Below are 21,398 nucleotides of genomic sequence, written 5' to 3' on the forward strand. Positions count from 1 at the left end.
TTGTGTAAGAGGCATGAAAACCTCGATATCCTCACTTTCAGGATTGCCTGCATAACATTACTGAACTTTTGCAAAGCTGACCAAAAAAAAATTTAAAATAAAAAAAAGAGGGAAAAAAAAAAATCAATCCATCAACTTCAAACAAACTTCATAAACACATTAATGGAGGTGTTGAATGCAGTATGCTGCCCTTTATATGAATCCAAGATTTCACTGAAAAAGTTAGCATTCCAGAAAAAAGCTCAAGTCAAAAAAACACCTGAAGATGTTTGTCTCCCCCCATCACCAACTCTTTCGGTTTGAGTAAGTCACTTAGCAGCCCTGCTTGACTCTATTCCATCTGTCAGGATGAGGCAATATTTTCATCCTGTTATGGAGACAGATCAGTTCATAAAATAACTCCTCCAAGTATTTCATTTGTAATTAAAGACAGACATGCTTTAAGCTATTCTTTGTAAAAAATGCTCTTGGTTTTGTAGATTATGACTCCAAAGTAGCATAAGCATAGATGAGCCTAAGAGCATCAATGGAAACATAGAAAAGATACCAAAGATCTATTTAGACGCCAGTTATCAACGAAATTGTCATCAACTGTCTAGAACTACCACTTTGGGTGTACCAACAAGACACCACAAAATTGCAGTTTAACCTCTTCCTAAACCAGCTCCATGCCAGTACTTTGATCTGCCTTGGTTAATTAAACAGTGACACAAAAGAGCTTATTTTTCTTATCTCTTACTAGCTGCTTAGGATTAACACTGGGGTATTATTCTGCAGCACAATTTCTTACATTGGGTTTAATGATCAAAGTTATAAATATCCAGTAACTCTATAAAGTTACTAAAAGAACAGCATAGAAATAGCACAAAGAAGCTAAATTAGATAACTGAGAACTGTAACGTATGAAATTAAAGAAGAAATATTTCAAATTCTTTCTGTATTAAGCCATTACCTGGTGAAATGCTATTACAGGGCATTCCTTGGAGAACATTTCCCTCTCAATTTCAAGGAATACAAAACCAGCACATAAGAACTGTGCGTCAAGACCAAAGGTTGTTTATCCCAGTATCATGCCTTACACAGTAGGCAATGTAGATGGACAGGGAGGAGTAGACGACAAAGGCAGGAGTGCATTACCTTTCTCCTCAGGACCTTCACAGCCCCCAATAATTCACCAGTCAGTGACCTTCTGTGGCAAAGACCTGTGTATGTGGCAGCTCCCACTGGATCTCTGTTCTACTCACTTGTTCATGTTCTCCTTGGACCCACGTAAGCTTTTACAACCTACAACTGCCCATGCCCATGAACCCCACAGCTTTTACCATATGTCGTGTGTTTGAGGTTGTTTTTGTGGTTTGTTTGTTTTTTTTTTTAAACCTACAATTTCCAATTTTAGGCAATGGCTTTCTTCACAGGAAGACACAGTGAGCAACTATTGCCTATACACTGTATTCATGCCACCCACTGTACAAGTCACCATCACACACAAGACCTGAAGCATCCTTTTTCCAGCCTGACAAGTCCTAGCCCACGAGTGAAACATCCCCTGTAAGGAAGCTATCCCCATAGCACCTCTGCTGACTTTCTCTGAACCTTTTCAAATCTACAGTATTAAAGATAAGCATGAGCCATGGAATTGTTCTGTGACAAAACACTGATTTGCACCCCTTCCCTCATAACTTCTAACACCTGACTTCCTCTTTTGACTACACTGAGCAGAGAAACTATTACCTGGTTTTGGAGCTGTAATAGTTCCATAATACCAACTTGTTCTGTGAACACAATGTTTGTAAGTCAGCTAAACCCCGTGGCAGAGTTTCTAATGCAACCAGTTTTTGGGCACATACATGCCTTTCCACAAAACTATCTTCTCATTGCAGAGCTCTAGCACGACTAGAGGAAAGAATCTACCCTCATCCACAGCTAGGAACAACAATCAAGACTTAAAATGTGTTCTTGCACAGGAGGACACATTAAGAGGCCTAGAAGAGGGTATAACAGCCTCCACAGGCAATACTTAAAATACAACCATAGTATGAAATTGCACAGCTTTGTATTAAGGAAATTCAGCCCAGAGTTCTTTGGTTTGAACGCCTCTATCAACAATATGTAACACAGGAAAAGAACCCTAACAAAAAGGAAAGTTCAATATTTAATTTGATTTCATTTTCCAATATTAAATTCATAAAAGCCCACTGCATCAGCTATGGAAACAATTCCACCCACCTGAGGAACACCCTTGGAACTTGAACTGAAGAGCAATCAACCAACAAAACATGTTTCTCAGTTGCTTTCTTACTCTTAGGATCTTGTACAGCTGTTTCTGAAATCAAACCATTCTCTTCCACTATTTTCTGTTTTATTGAATTTCACCCATGAGAGAAGTGATTCACAGAAGTTATCCTGAGTGTGGCTTTAAGCGCATCTGTAATGTACAGTGAAAGGAGAACAATACACAACACAAAGAGAAGTTCTTTCATGGACTGCTGAATTGCTTTTGCTAGGTCAAATTGGACACCTCCTTATACAGAAAACAGCTAAAAGCCAGTAGAACAACTCCCATGAAGAGCTATTACCTTGTGAGAGAAAGGACACTGTGGTTCAAATACTAAATTTGGTAAGCATCCTCTTGTAGTTTTGTTGGTGGGTTGCTTTTTTTTTTTTTTCCTTCCTATTTTCTTACCAAACTAAGATTTCCTGCCCAGTACTCACCTCACCATTCTAGATACCAATAATGCATCTTATCTACATCCTCAGCTGCATTCTAAAGTATTTCTGGTCACCTCAGAAAACTTCAGTTTCTGGAGCACTTTGATTTCTGCTTTCTAAACTTTGTGTATCACCTGCCACTTTGATCATCTTTATCATACTTGTTTTAACTTTGTTTTCTCCCACTGAGAGGAACACAGAATTACCTTTGTAGAGGTCTAGCACGAGTTCATGTATTATGTAAGTCTAACACCTCAAAGCATTTTTGTGTGGAAGTCATGTGAACAGAACAGCTCGGCTGATCCTGCAACTCATGCTAAAGTATATTCTAAGCATATGAATACCTGTACTCAGCAACATAAATATTAAGAAAAATGGTTATTTTTACATGACAGCCACATAGTATCATGTATTACAGTCCTGTAATACATTTGATGCTGGCTAGCAAAATGCAATGGGCATACAAATTTTTGTGCAGTATTTTGAAAGACCACTAACAGTGACAGAGAAAGGTGTAACTGAACACGCCTGAGTTTGAACACTAGCCACAAAGTTTGGCTGGGGTTTTAGAGCTTCCTCAAATTTGGAACCTCTTTTGATTCCTCCCATCTTGGGGGGAAAAAAAAGAAAAAAAAAAGATCTTGCTCATTTGTTACTTCATTTCATGCAGGTAATGAGAATATTGAAGGAAAACAACTGTTTGCTTACACAAAAGTATCAAGAAGTCTCAGTGCTTGGACCCTGCGCACTGTGGTTTTCTCCTTTATTTTCCTTGGCATGGTTTCTTTATTACTCAGAAGGGGAAGGTGGGGGAGACCTTACTTTCTCTCATCCGCATTTGCTTCAATTCTCCACTTCCATTTGCACTTGTTCTTCTCCTGCTGCAGAAGATTGCTGCATGTAATCATGGCTGAGAACACAAATACAACCTCCTCTAGAAAAAAAAATCGTAAAATGTATTCTTAAAGATCATGCCTCTACCTGTCAGTCTTCTGTCTTCTATTACTACATACACTGCGGAAACCATCATTTTAGTTAACACTTAATACTGAATCAAAGCCTACAGGATTTAAAAGCATAAACTACTGTGCACCATCTACAGATAGCACTTCAAAAAAGTGGAATTCAAATGGAATCACAAATAATTTGAGAAATATTTTCTGAGGCAGAGCAATCCTAGATGTTAAATTTAGAGAGAAATAATTAAATATCATACGTCAGTACTGTATTGGGGTTGTGTGCAAGGTTTTGGTAGCAGGGGCACCACAGGGGTGGCTTCTGTGAGAAGCTGCTAGAAGTCTCCCCCATGTCCCTTAGAGCCCATGCCAGCCAGCTCCAAGACGGACCCGCCGCTGGCCAAGGCTGAGCCCATCAGCAACGCTGGCAGCGCCTCTGGGATAATGTATTTAAGGAGTTGGCGGGGGGGTTGGAGGGGGGAGGAGTGGAACTGCGCAACTGCAGCAGGAGAGGAGTGAGAGTATGCGAGAGGAACGACTCTGCAGACACCAAGGTCAGTGCAGAAGGAGGGGCAGGAGGTGCTCCAGGCACCAGAGCAGAGATTCCCCTGCAGCCCATGGTGAAGCCCATGGTGAGGCAGGCTGTCCCCCTGCAGCCCATGGAGGTCCATGGTGGAGCAGATATCCACCTGCAGCCCGGGGAGGGTCCCACGCCGGAGGAGGTGGATGTGCCCGAAGGAGGCTGTGACCCTGTTGGAAGCCCGCGCTGGAGCAGGCTCCTGGCAGGACCTGTGGACCCGTGGAGAAAGAGAGAAGCCCACGCTGGGGCAAGTTTGCTGGCAGGACTTGTGACCCCATGGGGGACCCACACTGGAGCAGTCTGCTCCTGAAGGACTGCACCCTTGTGGAAGAGACCCACGTTGGAGAAGTTCATGGATGACTCTCTCCTGCGGGAAGGACCCCACACTGGAGCAGGGGAAGAGTGTGAGGAGTCCTCCCCTAAGGAGGAAGGAGCGGCAGAAACGACGTGTGATGAACTGACTGCAACCCCCATTCCCTGTCCCCCTGCACCTCTCAGGGGGAGGAGGTAGAGAAAATCAGGAGTGAAGTTGAGCCCAAGGAAGAAGGGAGGGGTAGGGGGGGAAGGTGTTTTAAGATTTGGTTTTATTACTCATTACCCTACTCTAATTTGACTGGTAATAAATTAAACTGATTTTCCCCAAGTCAAGTGTGTTTTTCCCCATGTTGGTAATTGGTGAGCGACCTCTGCCTGTCTTTATCTCCACCTCTCCTGTCCAGCTGAGAAGGGGAGTCATACAGTGGCTTTGGTGGGCACCTGGCATCCAGGCAAGGTCAACCCACCACAGTATCAAATACCAAATCGAGACAGCATCTTACAGGCATCTGCCAGTTTACTTTAAATACCTAATCATAGCAAGGGTCAACACAATTAACAGGATACAATTATCTGCTACTGAACAGAAATAATAAACTCATTTTCATCCAACAGTCATCAGCTACGTTGCTGTACTTCAGCCTCTCATAGCACGTGGTTAGTTCAGTTCCCCAGAAGCTGCATCCAAACCTCGCTCAAACCCATGTGCAATTCCAAAAGGGACTGAAGCATCACTTCCACAGATTTAATTTATTCATTACAATAACACCAGAGGAGTCACCTAATTATGCCTTTCACGTAAGAAGCTAATGCAGAAAGCTTCTGTGTTTTCTAACTGACATAACTGGGAATTCAGTGCAGGTGCAACCATCCTCCCTTAACAGAGGCAACCTTAGTTCCACTGGATGCAACCACTTTAAACCCAGTGGAAGAGGGACAAATGGTTACACATTCCCTACTGCTGCTTCCAGGATCTACCAGCAACAGCCCCAAACTTTCCAAAACCTAAATCCAATCTGGAAAGATCACTTGGTAACTTACGAAGCATGCTGGCACTGCTGGAGTGCAGAAACTTGTCTGTAGCAGGACAAATGTGCATTTTCAATGCTATATATATACATGCTATTTTTGTTCTCTGCCAAAGCAGTCACTCTGATCAAAGACTGCTAGTCCTGTAAATTTATGACATCAATGTCTCTATTTTCACACTTAAATACCACTGTCAAAGCACTATCTGAGAGACTATTGTGGTAGATCAGGTAAAACCAGCAAATCACATTTTGGAAGAACTCCAGCCTTACAAAACTAGCTAGAGTGTGGTTGTTACTGATGTTTTCGTGTATGTACCTCCCCTAGCATCTTATCTTTGCTGCAGGCTGCTAGTTAGCATCATGCTGTCAAGGCAGAAGGAAGGAGTAATCATTACAACAGCAGTTTTCAGGGAAGCAGAGCTATTTCCTACACATGCCTACTATCACAGACTGGTATTTTCCAAATTCAGTTTCTTTGTTCTAAGTAGAAACATTGGCAGCAGCTTTCTGACTGAGCATTTGGCAACTTCACACTGGAAGTTGTAATTCTCACTTACCTCCTAGACCACAAACCCACTCGCTTTTAGAAGCTGACAACCAACATGTTCATCCATCTTACGGCAAAGATTTTTAAAAAAACCTGTTTGACACTGCATCGCTCAACTGGGTGTCCAACCTGACACGCATACATAGGAAGACTAACCTACCGAAGGAGGTACTTCTTAAAAAAAACAAGCCCTTTAAAAATCCCACTTTGGGTTGCTTTCTAAAGTCTTCAGGCTAAAGCAAAGTGGTACTTAATGTTATGTCCAATAAATTGAATGTCTTTGCCAGTGCCTAGATATTTCAGTTAATTAGGTAGCACTCCCTCTAGCATTTCCATTATTATTAACACAGGCTTCTAAGATAACAAATACAGCTGTTTAGCTGAAAATAAAAATGAAGAGTGTCTGCCCACTCACATATATCCCAGTGAAACCTCCTCTTACTGCAAACCACGCCCCTCTCTTTAAACAAACCACAGTCATACAAGGAAGAAGAGTGTTTCTTCTAACAGCTTATCACTTCGCTGTGAAACCGTCAAAGGGACAAGAAACCAGTGCCTACAGGCTGGCCTTGGACTGCATGTAGCTTGCAGAACTGCTGATCTGGAGACCATCAATCCCCTTGACTGCACACCAGCCTTTTGTGCTGCAGGCATCTTGTACACGTGAGGAAAGGTATCGTTCCTTGACAGCCTCAAGTAAAGCACAAGATTTTAATTTAGTCCACAACAGAAAACAAGAAAATATTTCCACCATTGAAAACAAGAAAAACTGGCTCTCTGGGGAAACAGTCATTAGTGGTTAAAAGAGATAAAGGATAAAAAAAAAAAAAAGAGGAATTTTAGCAGCATCCGTTACATACTAACTTCAGTCAGAAAGAACCCAAAACAACTACCCTAAAGCCAGCAGCACCCTGCTCCGTAAGACAGGGACCAACTACTGCAATGCCACTATTCGCTTTCATAAATGGAGGTTTAGCCTACCATTAACACCTTAGCTGCTGAAAACATGACATCCTTTTCCATCTGTAACCAGCATCACTACTCCAATTTCTCCTCCAAAGAGACTTGCACAGCTACGAATCCCTACAGATCTGGAAGGCTTGCACATGGGTGTACTACAGTGAACTGGCACAGGGAATGTGATATTGGACTAAATTTTTAAATGACTTCTGGCTTTTTGCCTCCAACCTACAACATGACTACAGTTTGACACTTCAGCTCTGCTTCTTCTGCTCTCCCTCCCTCCCTGGGCCTCTCTCCCACCCACCCAGTCGCTCTCTCCAGACTAAAAAATCATTACAAAATATGATTTGTAAAAGCAGAAAGATTCACAGCCTTTATCTTTTGATAAATCACTACCTCTATCTCATGACAGTTACAAGGTCTCAAGTAGGAACATGTGAGTTGAGAAAGAAAGGTCTTATTTAGAAAATTCCTCAGCAAGAGCACAAGAAAGCAGTGTCTTTTTCTGCTTTTCCCCACCACTAGGCTTATGAACACTCTCCCCTGTGATTTTGATTACATAGTTTACTACCTTTTGATGTTGCCACTAGAGTTTTGAAGTCAAGAATATAAATCTTAATATTCTTCCATTCAATCATCAAAGCACTGAAGCATACATCTTACATTTGAAGAGATGCATAAAGGCTTCAGATACAGCCACAGAAACTCCCATTTCCCCTCTGTCCTTTTGTTTTCTGTAAATTTTAGAAAATGCCCTCAACCTCAGGTTTAAGAGACAAACAAGTAAAAGGTGAGCATTACATTTTAATTGCTGCATTTTTCACAGCATTTTGCTGAAGAAGAAACATTTGTGATTCTTTTTGAAGTTTCTTGCCAGGAAAGTAGAAAGAGGAAGGACACGCCTATGCTTGATTTCCCCTTTTTGCCCCATTCAGAACAATACATGATGAAAAACTTGAACCTGGAGTTTTCTTCATCTCTGGCAGGTACATAGGTACAGAACAATTCAGGTTGGAAAGGACCTCAGAATTCAAGTTTTGACCCAAAAAACCCACAGACAACTCTGTGTTTATGGTTTTTGTTAATAGGGCAAAATTTATGCTATTTACAGGCATTAGTTTTGTTCAGTCAGGGAACAAAGCCATTAAATCACTTAACACTGCAATACAGGAACTGTCAGTCTTCCATTTTCCTTGCTGTTCTCATTTGTTCAATCTTTCTGCCAAGCCAACAAGCTTGGGACTGAAGAGGACAGTCCACACTGGGCGGATGCTTTCCCTGGTGCACTCCACTGTGGCTATGCTATTCCACTTCTCTGGGATGTTGTTTGTGGAGGGAGCTCTCAGCTCCCACTCACCCTTTGTCCCTAAGGTATTAGTAGAGTTGTCAACCACAGGAGAGTTTTCCCTTTGAGGTAACGGCTTATTATTTCCCAGACGGGGGACACAGGTGCAAAGAGTGCCAGCAACTCGCCCAAAATCACTAAAGAAATCCACAGAAGAGCAGACACTAAATCCAGATCTCTGAAGTTCAGCATTACTGGCTGGTATATCCCTCCTCAGTGCATGCATGCAGGGTTATAGACTTCAACTGTGTTCCAGTTTAGAGGGTGACTCATTCCTCCCCCTCCTTCTGTAGTGCCAGAAACATCCAGTAAAAAGAACCACGAACAATTAAACCTCAGGTTGACTAAGGACTCAAAGTCTCAGGCAAGCATCAGATGGATGACAGTCTTCTATATCCTGGCAACACCTGAAAATTTTCATGATAGTGCTCCTGGCCATGCTACAGTAAGGATGTAAGGCAGACTGCCTCTTGTGTAGAGGATTGCACAGCTTCCAGAAACAGGACACCAGTCTTCTCAGAGTGCAACACCTACATTGTTAGTACCATCTACAAAAGCCAAATCATAAAGCCTCAGAGCAAAACATTAGAGTCAGCTTCAAGACAGGATTTCAAGCAAGTCTGAGCTTTATTGGAGGTACCTAGAAATGTTATTTTAGAAATAAATGCAAACCAGCAAAATTTTAAAAGTAGCAAACAGCATACTTTGGATCTTACATTTTGTCTGCTTTTTTACTTTGTCATGTTAGCCTTACAATCACTTTTTCCCCATTGGCTTCTAGGAGCAACTAGGCACACTCAAACATGGAACAAGTACCAAAGGCATCATTCTTCCATAAAAAAATAGTTTTATCTTGTCATAGGATCAATACACTGAATTAAATATATATACATATGTATGTATAAACAAATGAGTTAGCTTGACATTGTTGAACAGAAGAAAGTGAAAAATTTCACTATAATTATTCTGATCCTGGAACATTTTTAAAGCACCTCATGTACACCTTTACATCTTTGTTTCTTTTTTAACTGAAAGGAAAAAAGTCACTTATGAAACACAATCCAGTATGAATCTGATGAGTCAGACTAAAGAACACAGCATAATGTAATCTATGCTTGTAATACTAAAGAGGATGAAATTCGTTCCCATTTATTCATGTAAAACATGGCTTACTAACAATTCACATGATGCTTTAACTAAAGTTTAGTCACCCTTGTTATGAAAAACATGGGTCATCCATTCAGATCTTCATTATTTAGGCAGAATTAAACTTCTCAGTAAAAGCAAGGGAAAAAAGTATTTAAGCACACCTATGAAATATATAAAAAAGCTAGATCACGATTATTTAGGAAGCCACTGGGCTTACAAAGAGCTTTATCTCCAAGCAATGAGCTTGCTGCTTTGTTTCCGAAAGGATGAGCTCAGGCAATAACTAAGCAGAAGTGACCCTTACGAGGCAATAAACTCATCTTCTCAGGACTGATTACTTAAATCACACTAAACATCCTGCGTATTATTATGGAGCACTGAGTTTTACAGAAATTTAAAATCCACCTCTTAAAGGTCCTTTAGGGCAGGTAAGTAAACGTACTCCTTATTGAAAATATAACATTGCTAGACATTCAAGAACTGCTCTATTTGTTCTCTGAAAAAGCAGAGGAATAAAATTTCTGGTGAAATCTTTCATGGCTCTTAGCAGAATACTATAAATCTGTTTCAAAACACTTCCTTCACCTTGATTATATTTCAGCATCTCAAGGCAGTTAAATCAAACTCTTCACAGTGCAAAGACAGCTCAAGCTTCACTGGCATTTTAGTCTTTCAAGTTCCTGCTGATCACATGGAGCCCTGTGAGACAGGACCAAGAGCTCCCAACTCACTACTTTTTATCCAAGCTCGGTAGTTAGACCTGCAAACAGAGACTGGAGCTAAAACTATCTAATATTACTTCCAGATACAGATAATCAGAAGTAATATGTCTTCTACATCCATTTGATCAAGGGAAACACCACCCAAGTGTTCAGTAGACTAAGTGCTGCCAATCTTCCTACAGAAGACCCTACACGCTGCAGCCCCAATGGATTGATAAAGTGGTAGCAACACCTAGGGCAAATTTCCTGAAACTGAGAAACCATGCATGGAGGCAGCCTCTGGCAATTACTGAATATAGTGCCTCTCTCCTCTGAGTGTCAGCTTACAAAAAGCTAGGTCACTATTGAGCCATAAAGATTTTCATCACCCCAACACTAACATCAAAACCAGGGACAGCCTCAGCCCAACTCACTGAGCACATCCTGGTTAAAGGGGAGAGACAGAAAGTCCAATGATGCAATTTCCCATGAGGGAAACCAGACACAGTACAACAGATCAGGTGGCCTCAAATGCACTTCTGCACGTCCAGCACACTTTCGTACCTGGAAACACCCTGGAATGCTTCGAAATTGGTCCTAACGTGAAGGACTATTGATTGCCTGCCATGCCCTATGCTTTCTTTTTTATAACTGGGTCTGTCAGAAAATTATGCAAAGAATATTTTGAAACACCAGATACAGCCTAAATACGAGCACCAGCAGCCATTTCCTCATTCTGCAGTGGCAGGAAGGACACGACCCCAAAAGGAATCACTCTTCATGTCACAACACCCCATCTGCCTGCAAAATAATACATTCACCTCAAAGGGATTTAACTTTGAGACCCCTAATGAAATATGTTTAAGGAGCCCCCACAGAAGGAAGATAAAGAATCTTACTGTTTTCAGGGTTCAACTTCTGCGTAATACTAGCACAGTCAGTACTACAGTACTAGAGACCAAGCAAACCAAAAATGACAAGAACTTCAGTTTTAAAGCCTTGTTTCTAACATGGGGTTGCGGAAAACCCTACAAATCCTTACATGCAGTGTTCATGCCTTAAACAGTAAGAATTCAGATAAAAAAATTACTTAGGACTGCTGCTGCATCTGATTAACTTCAGCCAACAGGACTGCTGTTGAAGTGTGTTGAAGTTGTTACCGCAACTCCTCTACAGGAGCAGTATGATGCTGTATCTGGTGTTTCTGTATCCTGACTGTATTTTATTTCCTGCATCGAGAAAGTAATCAGTATGTTCTTTGGGATCACACACACAAAAAAAGAGCAACCTTGATTCTCTGACATTCACCCTGTGTAGCCCAAGGGGCTGCAAACAGACCAAAAGCAGCTTGTTTCACATTCGTTTGAATACTGACTGGAAGAGAGTAGCTTCACTATGCAGTGGGCTCCCGAGACCATGAACTGATTTTGTACAGACTTTCTCCTTACACCTTATCGTTCACTTCATGGTAATACTCTCAGTATCAGCGAGCTGCTACCCTGATCCTACTTAGCTCATTTACAAGGATAAGCAGATGCAACAATCAGTACTAACTATTTAATACCAGGATTTTGGTTTTCCCAAAATGTAGCTGGAACATAAGACACAGTGTATTTCAACCATTGAAAAGATAGCATCCTCTGAGCTTTTTCTATTGATCAGCATCCTGAACACAGACAATGAGAGGGGAGACCAACATGCTTCATCCTTCAGGAAATTCAATTTTTCATTTCTTTGGAAAGAACGCAACAAGATACACTGTTAAATCCTTAGGAGACCCATCCTGAACTGTAAACGTAAGCTGTATTTTAATCCCTAAGACAGACCTCCCATCCATCTTAAAGTTCAAAACAGAACCCAGACTTCAAAATGGATTTGCGTCTAGTATCCTATTAAAGATTGGGAGAGTATACTGCTAGAACAACAAAACCAGTTAAGGTATCAACTAGAGCTACAGTATTGCATACATAAGAGATGGGTGGATTAAAATATCCCGACTGCTCCCATTGTCAGGCTTATGGATTCATAATTCAGCCCTGAGGGACTCATTTTCAAAAAAAATGGGTATCTAGCAACTTTTGCATCCAAAAATGAACAGCAGCATGCCTCATTTTAAAAAGTAAACAGCGTATTTAGTTGGGGCAACAATGTTTCTGAAGGGTATTATGTTTTTTCTTGTTGGGATGGGGTTTTGGCGTTGGTTTTTTGTTGTTTTTTAAAACATCTTGACTCCTTAGCAACTTCAGCATCTCCAGTCTGACTCATATAATTTGAACGTGTATACTCTTGAGCAGGACATGAAAATCCCATAAAGCTTCATCTCCATTAAAAGAAAGAATAAACCAACAACCCAACTGCTCAAAAAATATGTAAAAGATGTAATAAAAGAAAGACCGCATTATATTATTGATCTGGGATGATGTCTCTCAAGCTCCTGACAGAATCTAACCTTTATAGCCAAATTACAAATCCCCTGAAAACACTGGTGTGTAACGGAATGCCTGACCATTAGTGACAACAGCATGAACAAGGTCCTAATAAACAATGAAAATGGAATTTTAAATGAACTACCATAAAAAAAAAAAAAAAAAAAAAAAAAAGGTATTTACACTGGAGGGCTGCAGCCCTACACTTTACCCCAGATTGCCATTCTCCGTGACTTGATCCTACACAGATATTCCTAAATATCCTATGCTTGACTGCAGAAGCATCAGGACAGGATCCTAGGGCACAAGATCTCAGTACTGCTTCTGACACCAGTTATTTTCTCTTCAGCCTTCATATTAAAGATCATTATTTGCCTCTGTCCATAATCCTACACAATCCTATCCCAACATCTGAAGATCTCCCAGTCCCAACGTAAGATTCTCATTTGATTTGTCCCCCTCAGTCCCCACCACCACAGCACAGAAACACACCACAGCAAAATCACAGACTCTCTTCTGCTCTGTGATACCAACAGAAAGACACCTCATCAACAAAAAGCATGCCACCTAGCACAGCCCTGCCAGAAAGGAAATTTGCCTACATTACCCTAAAAATTGGCGCTGCACCCTGGCTTTAAAAATACCCACTCCAGCGCTGATACAAGCGTGCAAAATTACCCTCCATTGAACTTGCCCGAGTCTGATGTCCTTGGAATACAAGCAGTACTCCTCACATGAGCACTATTTGCTGAGGCCCATCCCAGACCAGCATAAGAAGCTCCTCTCTCCCATCCTCTGTTCTCTAGCACAGCCAGCACTGCTCCTGGCCCCTGCGCCTTGCTGGGATAGAAAGCAAGACAGATCCCTCGCAGGACCTAGCAAGCACATCCCTCACCCCATCAGTCCTGCACACAGGGCTGCTGGACAAGCAGAAACACGTTCCCATCCCATGACCAAACCCACTGGGTCTCAGAACTGGCTCCAGTTGTGGTTTCTCCTACAGCACCCTATCCAAGTACTCAACTACGCATCAAATGTCTACATGCACGCTCAGTTTCAGAAATTTCTCTCAGACAGCTTTCTATGCAAGGCCAAAAAAAAAAAAAACCACCCCACCCCAAAAATTCAGTTTAAAATCCTCTTCCCCTTCTACCTCTTTAAAAAAAAAAAAAAAAAGAAAGAAAATCACATTATACCCATTTTTGCACTGGAATGTCTTTGCTATTTGCTCATCTTTCTCCAACACAAATCTGAGGTTTGATACCCAGGGTGAGCTGGTTAAATCACTTTGACTTCAAAGTACCTACTTCAACTCTGATTTAAATAATCTGTTCTGATCTTGCTTTGCATTTGTACTTTCTAGAACTTTTCCTGGAACAAAATACAGATTATTCCTTGCTGGAACACTGTGGGGGGGTTTAGGGGTTTTTTGGGGGGTTTGGTTGGTTTGGTTTTTTTTTTACTGATTAGGAAGCTATTCCATAAACATTTTTTTCATTTTACTATTTGTAAGTTAGTTACATTAGTACCTTTTTTTTTCTATTCAGTATTTGACTATTCATCTTTATTGATTATTTCATATTCATTAGCTGCAAAACATTTTATAAATAGGACAAAAGAACTTGTACAAATATTAAGGTACAAGTAATAAAAACTTAAATCCTTCTAAATGTGTTGAATGAAAAGAAAGTAAATTTATCAACATATCTGTATATTAAAACTAACTTGTTACAGGGGACATTACCTGTAGTTAGTGAACTTGTTTGTATATGTCCCTCAAGTTTTTGTCAGGACAGATGTGATTTTCTTACCTTTTTGTTATTCATAGATCAAAAGAAAACAAAGCTTCCCAGCCTTTGTAGTTTCTCACCTTTGAATGGACAACTCACTGAACTAACTCCAGGAAGAACCATGAATGAAGAATATGCTTTGTTTCTGCATGAAAGCTACTCCTGTCAAACCAGTTCTGTACTGCAGCAAATTTTCAGCAGACACTTCCACCTACTCAGTGGCTACACTTTCTTCAAAGTTTCGGAAGCAAATATATCCTTCTTGAATATTATAATTTAATTAAGTTATTAGACTATGATGGAGTTAAGGCCTGAATCTAGTACTTTCAAATCCAAAGTATTCATTCTTCTTTTTCATTCTTCATTTTAACCCCTTTTGCTTTCCAAAAATTTCTTCCACCGTTCTTCATTCTTCTACCCACGTTTCCCCACTTGGGTCTTTACGTTTCCATCATATTTTCACAACACTCACGTGCACAAGCACTTACTTTATGCCACCTCACCTCTCCTTCCCTCAGGAAGGCTAGAGACCTATTTATTTCCAGGATTTATTCATCAAGATAATTTGGCACATGAATCATCCCCACTGTCTTTACTCACATGACAAGCCCTGAGGTGCGCTGCTGCACAAACAAGTCCAAGCGATCCTCAGACTTTGAGGATGAACGTTCCTCCTTCTGCTGTCCCTATGCCAAGTACACCCTCCTCTCATCAACAGTCGGTCAAATACGAGAACACCTCCACTACCACCAGGAAACCAAACAGAACAAACATTTAATTATTGGTAAGACTATTGGGCTTTCTGCAGGGTCCGTCGTCTCCACTGGCCCCTGTGACCACCACCATGACAGACCTTCAATGCCTGGTGGCAGCAGTTTTCAACTGCTTGTTTACTCCCAATTTCCTGCACCCACGGGGCAGCCACCTGCTTCTCAGGATCCTTACGACTTCTCCACCTTTTGCCTGGCTACACATCTCCGTTACCAATCAGCCACGGTTCAAGACATTATTCAGATCTACCTGTCTATTTTTTTTTTTTACTCATTGAAAGTTCCAGTATGCACCAAGTCACACCTCCACCCAAGCACACTGTGCTACACTAAAGGCAGGGCAATTTGTCACTGGATGACAGAAGGACACAGGTAAATTACGCATCTGACAACATTACACAGTAATTTCAGGCACAAGGCAAAAATAAAACCCTCCCAGTTCAGGGCTTTGGCCAAAAAACATAACTTCAGAGCCTTATGCGCAGCCTGGTTAAGGAGACATACAGCAAGTCTGTCATTCCCCGAGAAGGAGAACTATTTTTCCAGAGCAATGTTCTGACAAACGGCGTTTCAGAGCGAGCTTTGTGCACAACACTAGTGTAATACTCTGCACAACTGGATGACACTAACATCCAGCCGAGACATCTTCTCAGAGAGGCATCATCCTTTCCCCCTAAGCAGCTTGGTAAGGAGTCATGTACGAGTCATTATTTTGAAGCATGATGTCAGATTTGCTCTATTTTCTACGCTACACAAACAGGACAATGCAGAAAATCCCACGCAAGGGGATTTACATTTTTGGACAATACTTGTGCAAATGCTTATGTGATATTCCTGAAATAAAGCAATTCCTCTCACCAAAACCCAGTGTCAGCAAAACCAGCAATTTCCTCCTTAGGCTGGGGAGTAGGGGCTCACTTAATGGAAATACACAAAAAGAGAGAGGCCACCTAAATTATGACCCAGTGAGTCCCATTTTATTGTTGAAGAGTTAACAGCACTCTGGGAAAACCCAGAATTTAATGTGGTCAAAGTCTTTGCCAGCTGATTTCAAGAGAACTCAGAAAAACTCACAACAGGTTTAACCTCCTGACACAGCTGAAAAGGATTTGGCCATTACAAAAAGAAACACCACTAACAGAAAACCAGCGGTGCTCGTCCTGCAGCCCAACAGGTGATGTGCCACAGGCTGTATCACTGGGACTGTTTTGAATCAGCACCTAGACACAAAGAGCAGACAAAACCTCTGTGTTAGCCACCTGAACCCGTATGGGACTGTGATTACTTTCATGAGTACTGAACTCGAGGAAAAGCCTTTACATCTGCTGTGCTGCTAGTGCCCAGCATAGCTGGATTATGGCTATTCCGACCATGTTGCATGCTCTGCAACAGCATTTGCTAGTGCAGATCAGACACGCATAAATTTAAGCCACAGGATTACACCTGATAACCCATCTGTTCATCTACAATTTCTACCGAGCACCGCTCCAAAAGCTCAGTGTTTTTCCCAAGACAAGTATTTAAGCTATTTAGTTTCCTAGTAATAAATCACAGAATCAGAAAAAAGAGCACTCATTCACTGGGAGTGACAATGTTATGTATCAGGTAGCATGCAGCACACAACAAAATGCAGATCTTGGAAAATCCTTCAATATACAAAAGTAGAGATTTATAGCACAGCAAGGTTCTCTGTCTCCTAGGCCTTAAGGAAGCTTCCCAATACGTTCCTCCCAAACTAAACTCCTCAGCTGAAAGTTCAGCTGTGTTCCCTGGATATAAAAACTGAAGATCCAAGGCACTCCTGTGGTGACAGATAACCTATTTCCACACAGGTATAGACATACACAGGCAAATCTCCACACCCAGGATCAGCCCCTCAGTGCAACGAGCTAAGCAGTTCTCCTGAGGTTTTCCTTTCAAGCCTTCATCGGGTAGAAGAGAGGTGCAATACTGTCCTACTACTTGCGTGATTATCCCCAAGTTACACAGCAGGGCTTCTCGTGATGAGCTGTTGTGGATATGTGTTCAAACACAAGTGGAGAGGAAGCATTTCTATGTTCTTACCAGCCAACACAGTTTTTCCTTTTCCAACTTCAGTAAAAGAAAGCAATGGTGATATTTCTACTCCTGCAAGTCTTCATTTTCATTCAAATGTGATATGGCCAAACATGAGCTAACAACAGCTTTTCAATGAATGCAATCTCACAGGCATTTAGATTTTGTGGGTTTTTTTCTGTTTTGTTTACAGTTTGTTTGACACAACAGTTTATTTGGCCCTGTAACATTTTTACACTACAGTAAAGCCCGGTGATCCAATTCCATTAGAAAAAAGCATAAAGAAAGAAGAAAGACTCATAATTTCTCTTTGCTTGCACAAGCTTGCATTATACGCAAGGCAAAAATAAAGAAGGGAGAGCCCATTCCTCCCTGTGGAGACCACAGAAAGCACTGGCAGGCAAACTGATGCACAGAGGTCAGAAGACCGGAGAGATTTCCCATGCCAATCCACATCGCAAAACCAGTAAAATTCAAATAAAAACGCATTCTGAGTTTATAAGGAAGACTCAGAAACAGAGACTTTTAGGACCTTATAAACGAGCTGAGGAAGGATAAGCTGTTAGTAAAGGCCACAGGGAAGAAACAAGAGAAGTACAGCACATCAGCGTTCATAATTTAGAGCCCTAACCCTGCAAAGACTTTTGGGCATTCATCCCCTTAGACCACAGGTCCAGTCCAGGATATACAAAAGTTCTGAATAAGGTAGAAACCAATCCTGACATCAAAAACTTCTGTGATCTTTATTGCTACACATAAAGATGAATTATTTCTGTTCATTAGCATAGGGAAAAGAGTTTCCTGATGCGAAGGATTTTGGTTAAGGGAGCTGTCATACCACTCTGTCACCTAAAGGCAACTGAATTTCAACTTCAAACTTTTATTTCGCAATGCGTAGGCTTTGCCAAAAGCTAAATAAAGATGTGCCACATAAAAATTTGCATCGATCGAGATGTAAATAAAGAAGATAGCAGGAAAGTTGAAGAAAACCTCCACGATTGAAAAAATCAACTGACCACCAAGAGCCACAACGTTACACGCTTACTGGACCACTGCAAGGAGCGTGAAGGCATTTACTCAGAGAAGGGAGGTGTCTGACTCAGAGGAGGAAAAAAATCTACAGAGATCATTTGAGAGCCATACGATCGCGTGCACTGGCACAAGTAACAAAAAACGCGTTCTGTTTGTATGCCAAAACACGTGATGTAGTTTATACTTCAAAAAAAAAAAAAAAAAAAATGTATCGGCTTATGTGCGTGGTGCCTTCTGACCATTCTTCTCCAAGGGCGTTTCAGACAATGGAGCAGACAGCGGCTCCCTCCGCTTCTCAGGGACTTGGGAAGGGAAAAGGGCCCAGCCCCGCCACAGCGGCGCAGCCCGGCAGCACACAACAGGTCTCCAGGCCACCCCCGCCGGCTGCACACGCCGAACCGGGAGACGGACCCAGCCCGCAGCCGCGGAGGGGCCGGGGGCGGGGGTGGGGGGGGGTTCCCGCTCCCGCCGAGGGCCGCCCGGCCCCGGGGCGCCGCGCCCCCCGCCCCTCCGCTCCCCCTGCCGCCCGGCCCGGCGGGGAGGCCCCGGGCGCCGACTCACCGAGGCCGCTGATCTCCTGGCGGAGGCCGGCGCGGCTCCGCTCCTCCGCTATCGCCCGCAGCATCTGCTGCAGGGAGCGGTCCAGGTCGCCGTTGGCCTCCTCGGCCCTCGGCCCGGCGCTCCTGGCAGAGGCCATGCCGCCGCTGCCGCCGCTGCCGCCGGCGATGATCTCATGTCAGGCCGCCCCGCGGAGGCGGCCGCGGCACCCGGCGCTGCCGCCCCCGCCGCCCGCACGGGCTCTCCCGGCAGCGGCGGGCGGAGCCGGGGACCGCCCGGTGGCGACGAGGAGAAACCCTCGACCTCCGCTTCCTGCGGCTACGGCGAGAGGAGACGACCCGGTTCTCCCCTCAGAAAGTTTCCCGGGCGTCGCCGGCAGCCCCCCCCCCCGGGACGACGCGATCGTTTCCACAGGCGCTGCCCGGCCCCGCTCCGCCGCTTCCTGCTACAGCGGCCACGGGGGCGGGTCCGCCGGCTCCTGGCCCCGCCCCGCCGGCTCCTGGCCCCGCCCCGCCGGCTCCTGGCCCCGCCCCGCCGGCTCCTGGCCCCGCCCCGCCGGCTCCTGGTTCACCCCCAGCAGGGTTTTCCCGGGTATAAACCTAAAATATTTCGGCGGGCCTTTTGCGACGCAAGCCTGCTGGAGACCTGACTCCTTGCCGCACAAGCACACCTTCAGCTCTAGGGGTTAAGAAGGAAAAACTTCCTCTGGAAACTATAAACAGCGTTAAGAAAAACCAGAGCGGCACCATCAACGGGTTGGGCTTCTGAGGGCGTCAGCAAGAGCCCTCTCGCCCAGGGTTAAACCCCCGGCTCATTACCCCATGCTGCCACCCACAAGTATTGCTTTTCACGCGCTACGTTGGTAAAAAACACCTTTTCCTGCAGGAAGAACCGAGCGTGTCCAAACAGAAAATGCGAAACGGTATTTCGGGTGGTCTGTAACCCCACAAGGCCAAGCAGAAAGATAAGAAAATCCACCTGCAGGCAGGGTCTGCAAGGAGAGCAGAGCCACACGCTTGGCCATCATCCAGGGCAGTCCACGCAGTCCTGCGTCCCGCTCATCTAAAGATCTTTTGTTTCCAGTCAGGCTTTCTGGACACCTTCCTCTCCATCCTTCCCTCTCACTTCCCTCTCCTTCTCACATCTCCCTCTCACAGATCTGACCCCAGCCTCTTGCCACTGCAGGCAGAGCTCTCCTGCCTGCCCCATCGACAGCAAATCTCCTGAGCTGCTGCTTCCTTCTTGCCCGCCTGGCCCCTGCCAGCCGTAACCATATGTGTACAGCACTATGGGGACAAAACCCAACCTAAGGCATCCCCTGAAGTGTCTACCAAGAGCCGGCTCACCTCCCCCTTAGCGTTAGCATGTCTCGCTAGCACAGTGTAACATAAATCAGGAATGGGTGATCTCAGGGAATAAGCCAGCTTGTGCTGCAGAGATTGGACCCCAAGCCCTGCTGCTGCTGCCGGTTGTCCCCAGCAGATACCAATAACAGCCAAACCTTCCTCAGCTCATAAATTAAGGATTCACTAAGCCACAGATGGAGAGCAATACAACTGCCTGCCCAGTTCTTCCGCAAATAATTTGTGCAACATTTTTTTGTTTATAATATAATATTACTTTATGCTCTCCTCAGTTCCTAAAAATATTGTAAGGCTTATGCAGCCTTTTGTTCTCTCTGAAGTCCTGTTTGAAACTTAGCAGGCCTTGAAGACGGTGGTGGGAAGGAGAGAAGGGGACAGAGGACTCAAGACTTGAGTTGACATCATTTGAGAGATGGGCTTTTTGCTACGGCTTAATAAGAAAGAAAAGTTTTCACATGCTGCAATGTCATCCTCCAAAATAGCATACATTTGCTAAATTTCAGTTTCATGTCAACTTTTGACACCAATAAACTAAGTCAGACACGTGCTGAATGCTATTTACAACCATATACTGATTTCCCATTACAGGGGTATAAACAAGTATTTTCTGTGGGAGGCCCCTATGCTGAATCAGACACGTAAGAGAAATTTGAAGTCAACGCAGCATTTCGCTAGTAAAATATCTAGTTTTTTACAAAGCAATGGAAAGCATGGACATACAATCACAGGACTTAGGCACCTCTTCCACTGTAAATCTGATAGTTCTGTTCCTCAGAGAGAATGAAGGTTTGCAGTCACACGCTGGCCCTGTAAATGCATGCTTTAGAGTTATTTATCCCATGGGCTTACAACAGGGAAGAGCAGCAGACGACTGTCCTGTACTGTTAGCCTCCAAGTTGTTCCTGACATTGCCAAGATATGACACTTGAGACAGGAGGAAGGAATCTCTCTGCTGCCAGAAGAGCTCACGGTCTTATTTACCTCGCGTCATGCTGTACTAGCTAAGGATTGGGCATTTTTCCCCGGTAGATTACTGCTTGATCCCAACACCACTATCATGTTAGGGGTACATGGAAATACTTGACACTTGTGTCACCAGCCAGTAGA

General features: G+C 43.4%; 1 protein-coding gene across 1 annotated transcript in view; it reads right to left on the reverse strand.

Moving 5' to 3' along the window:
• The window catches only part of KIAA0930 (KIAA0930 ortholog), an 82,577-nt gene extending 63,511 nt beyond the window's left edge, over positions 1–19,066 (reverse strand). Inside the window, exon 1 of the mRNA XM_075720584.1 lies at positions 18,931–19,066. Within this exon, the coding sequence (XP_075576699.1) occupies positions 18,931–19,066 (136 nt within the window). The remainder of the gene's footprint in view (positions 1–18,930) is intronic.
• Between the last annotated feature and the right edge of the window lie 2,332 nt (positions 19,067–21,398).

The sequence above is a fragment of the Pelecanus crispus genome, chromosome 1, assembly GCF_030463565.1.
Source record: "Pelecanus crispus isolate bPelCri1 chromosome 1, bPelCri1.pri, whole genome shotgun sequence".
In the NCBI taxonomy this organism is placed as follows: Eukaryota; Metazoa; Chordata; class Aves; order Pelecaniformes; family Pelecanidae; genus Pelecanus; species Pelecanus crispus.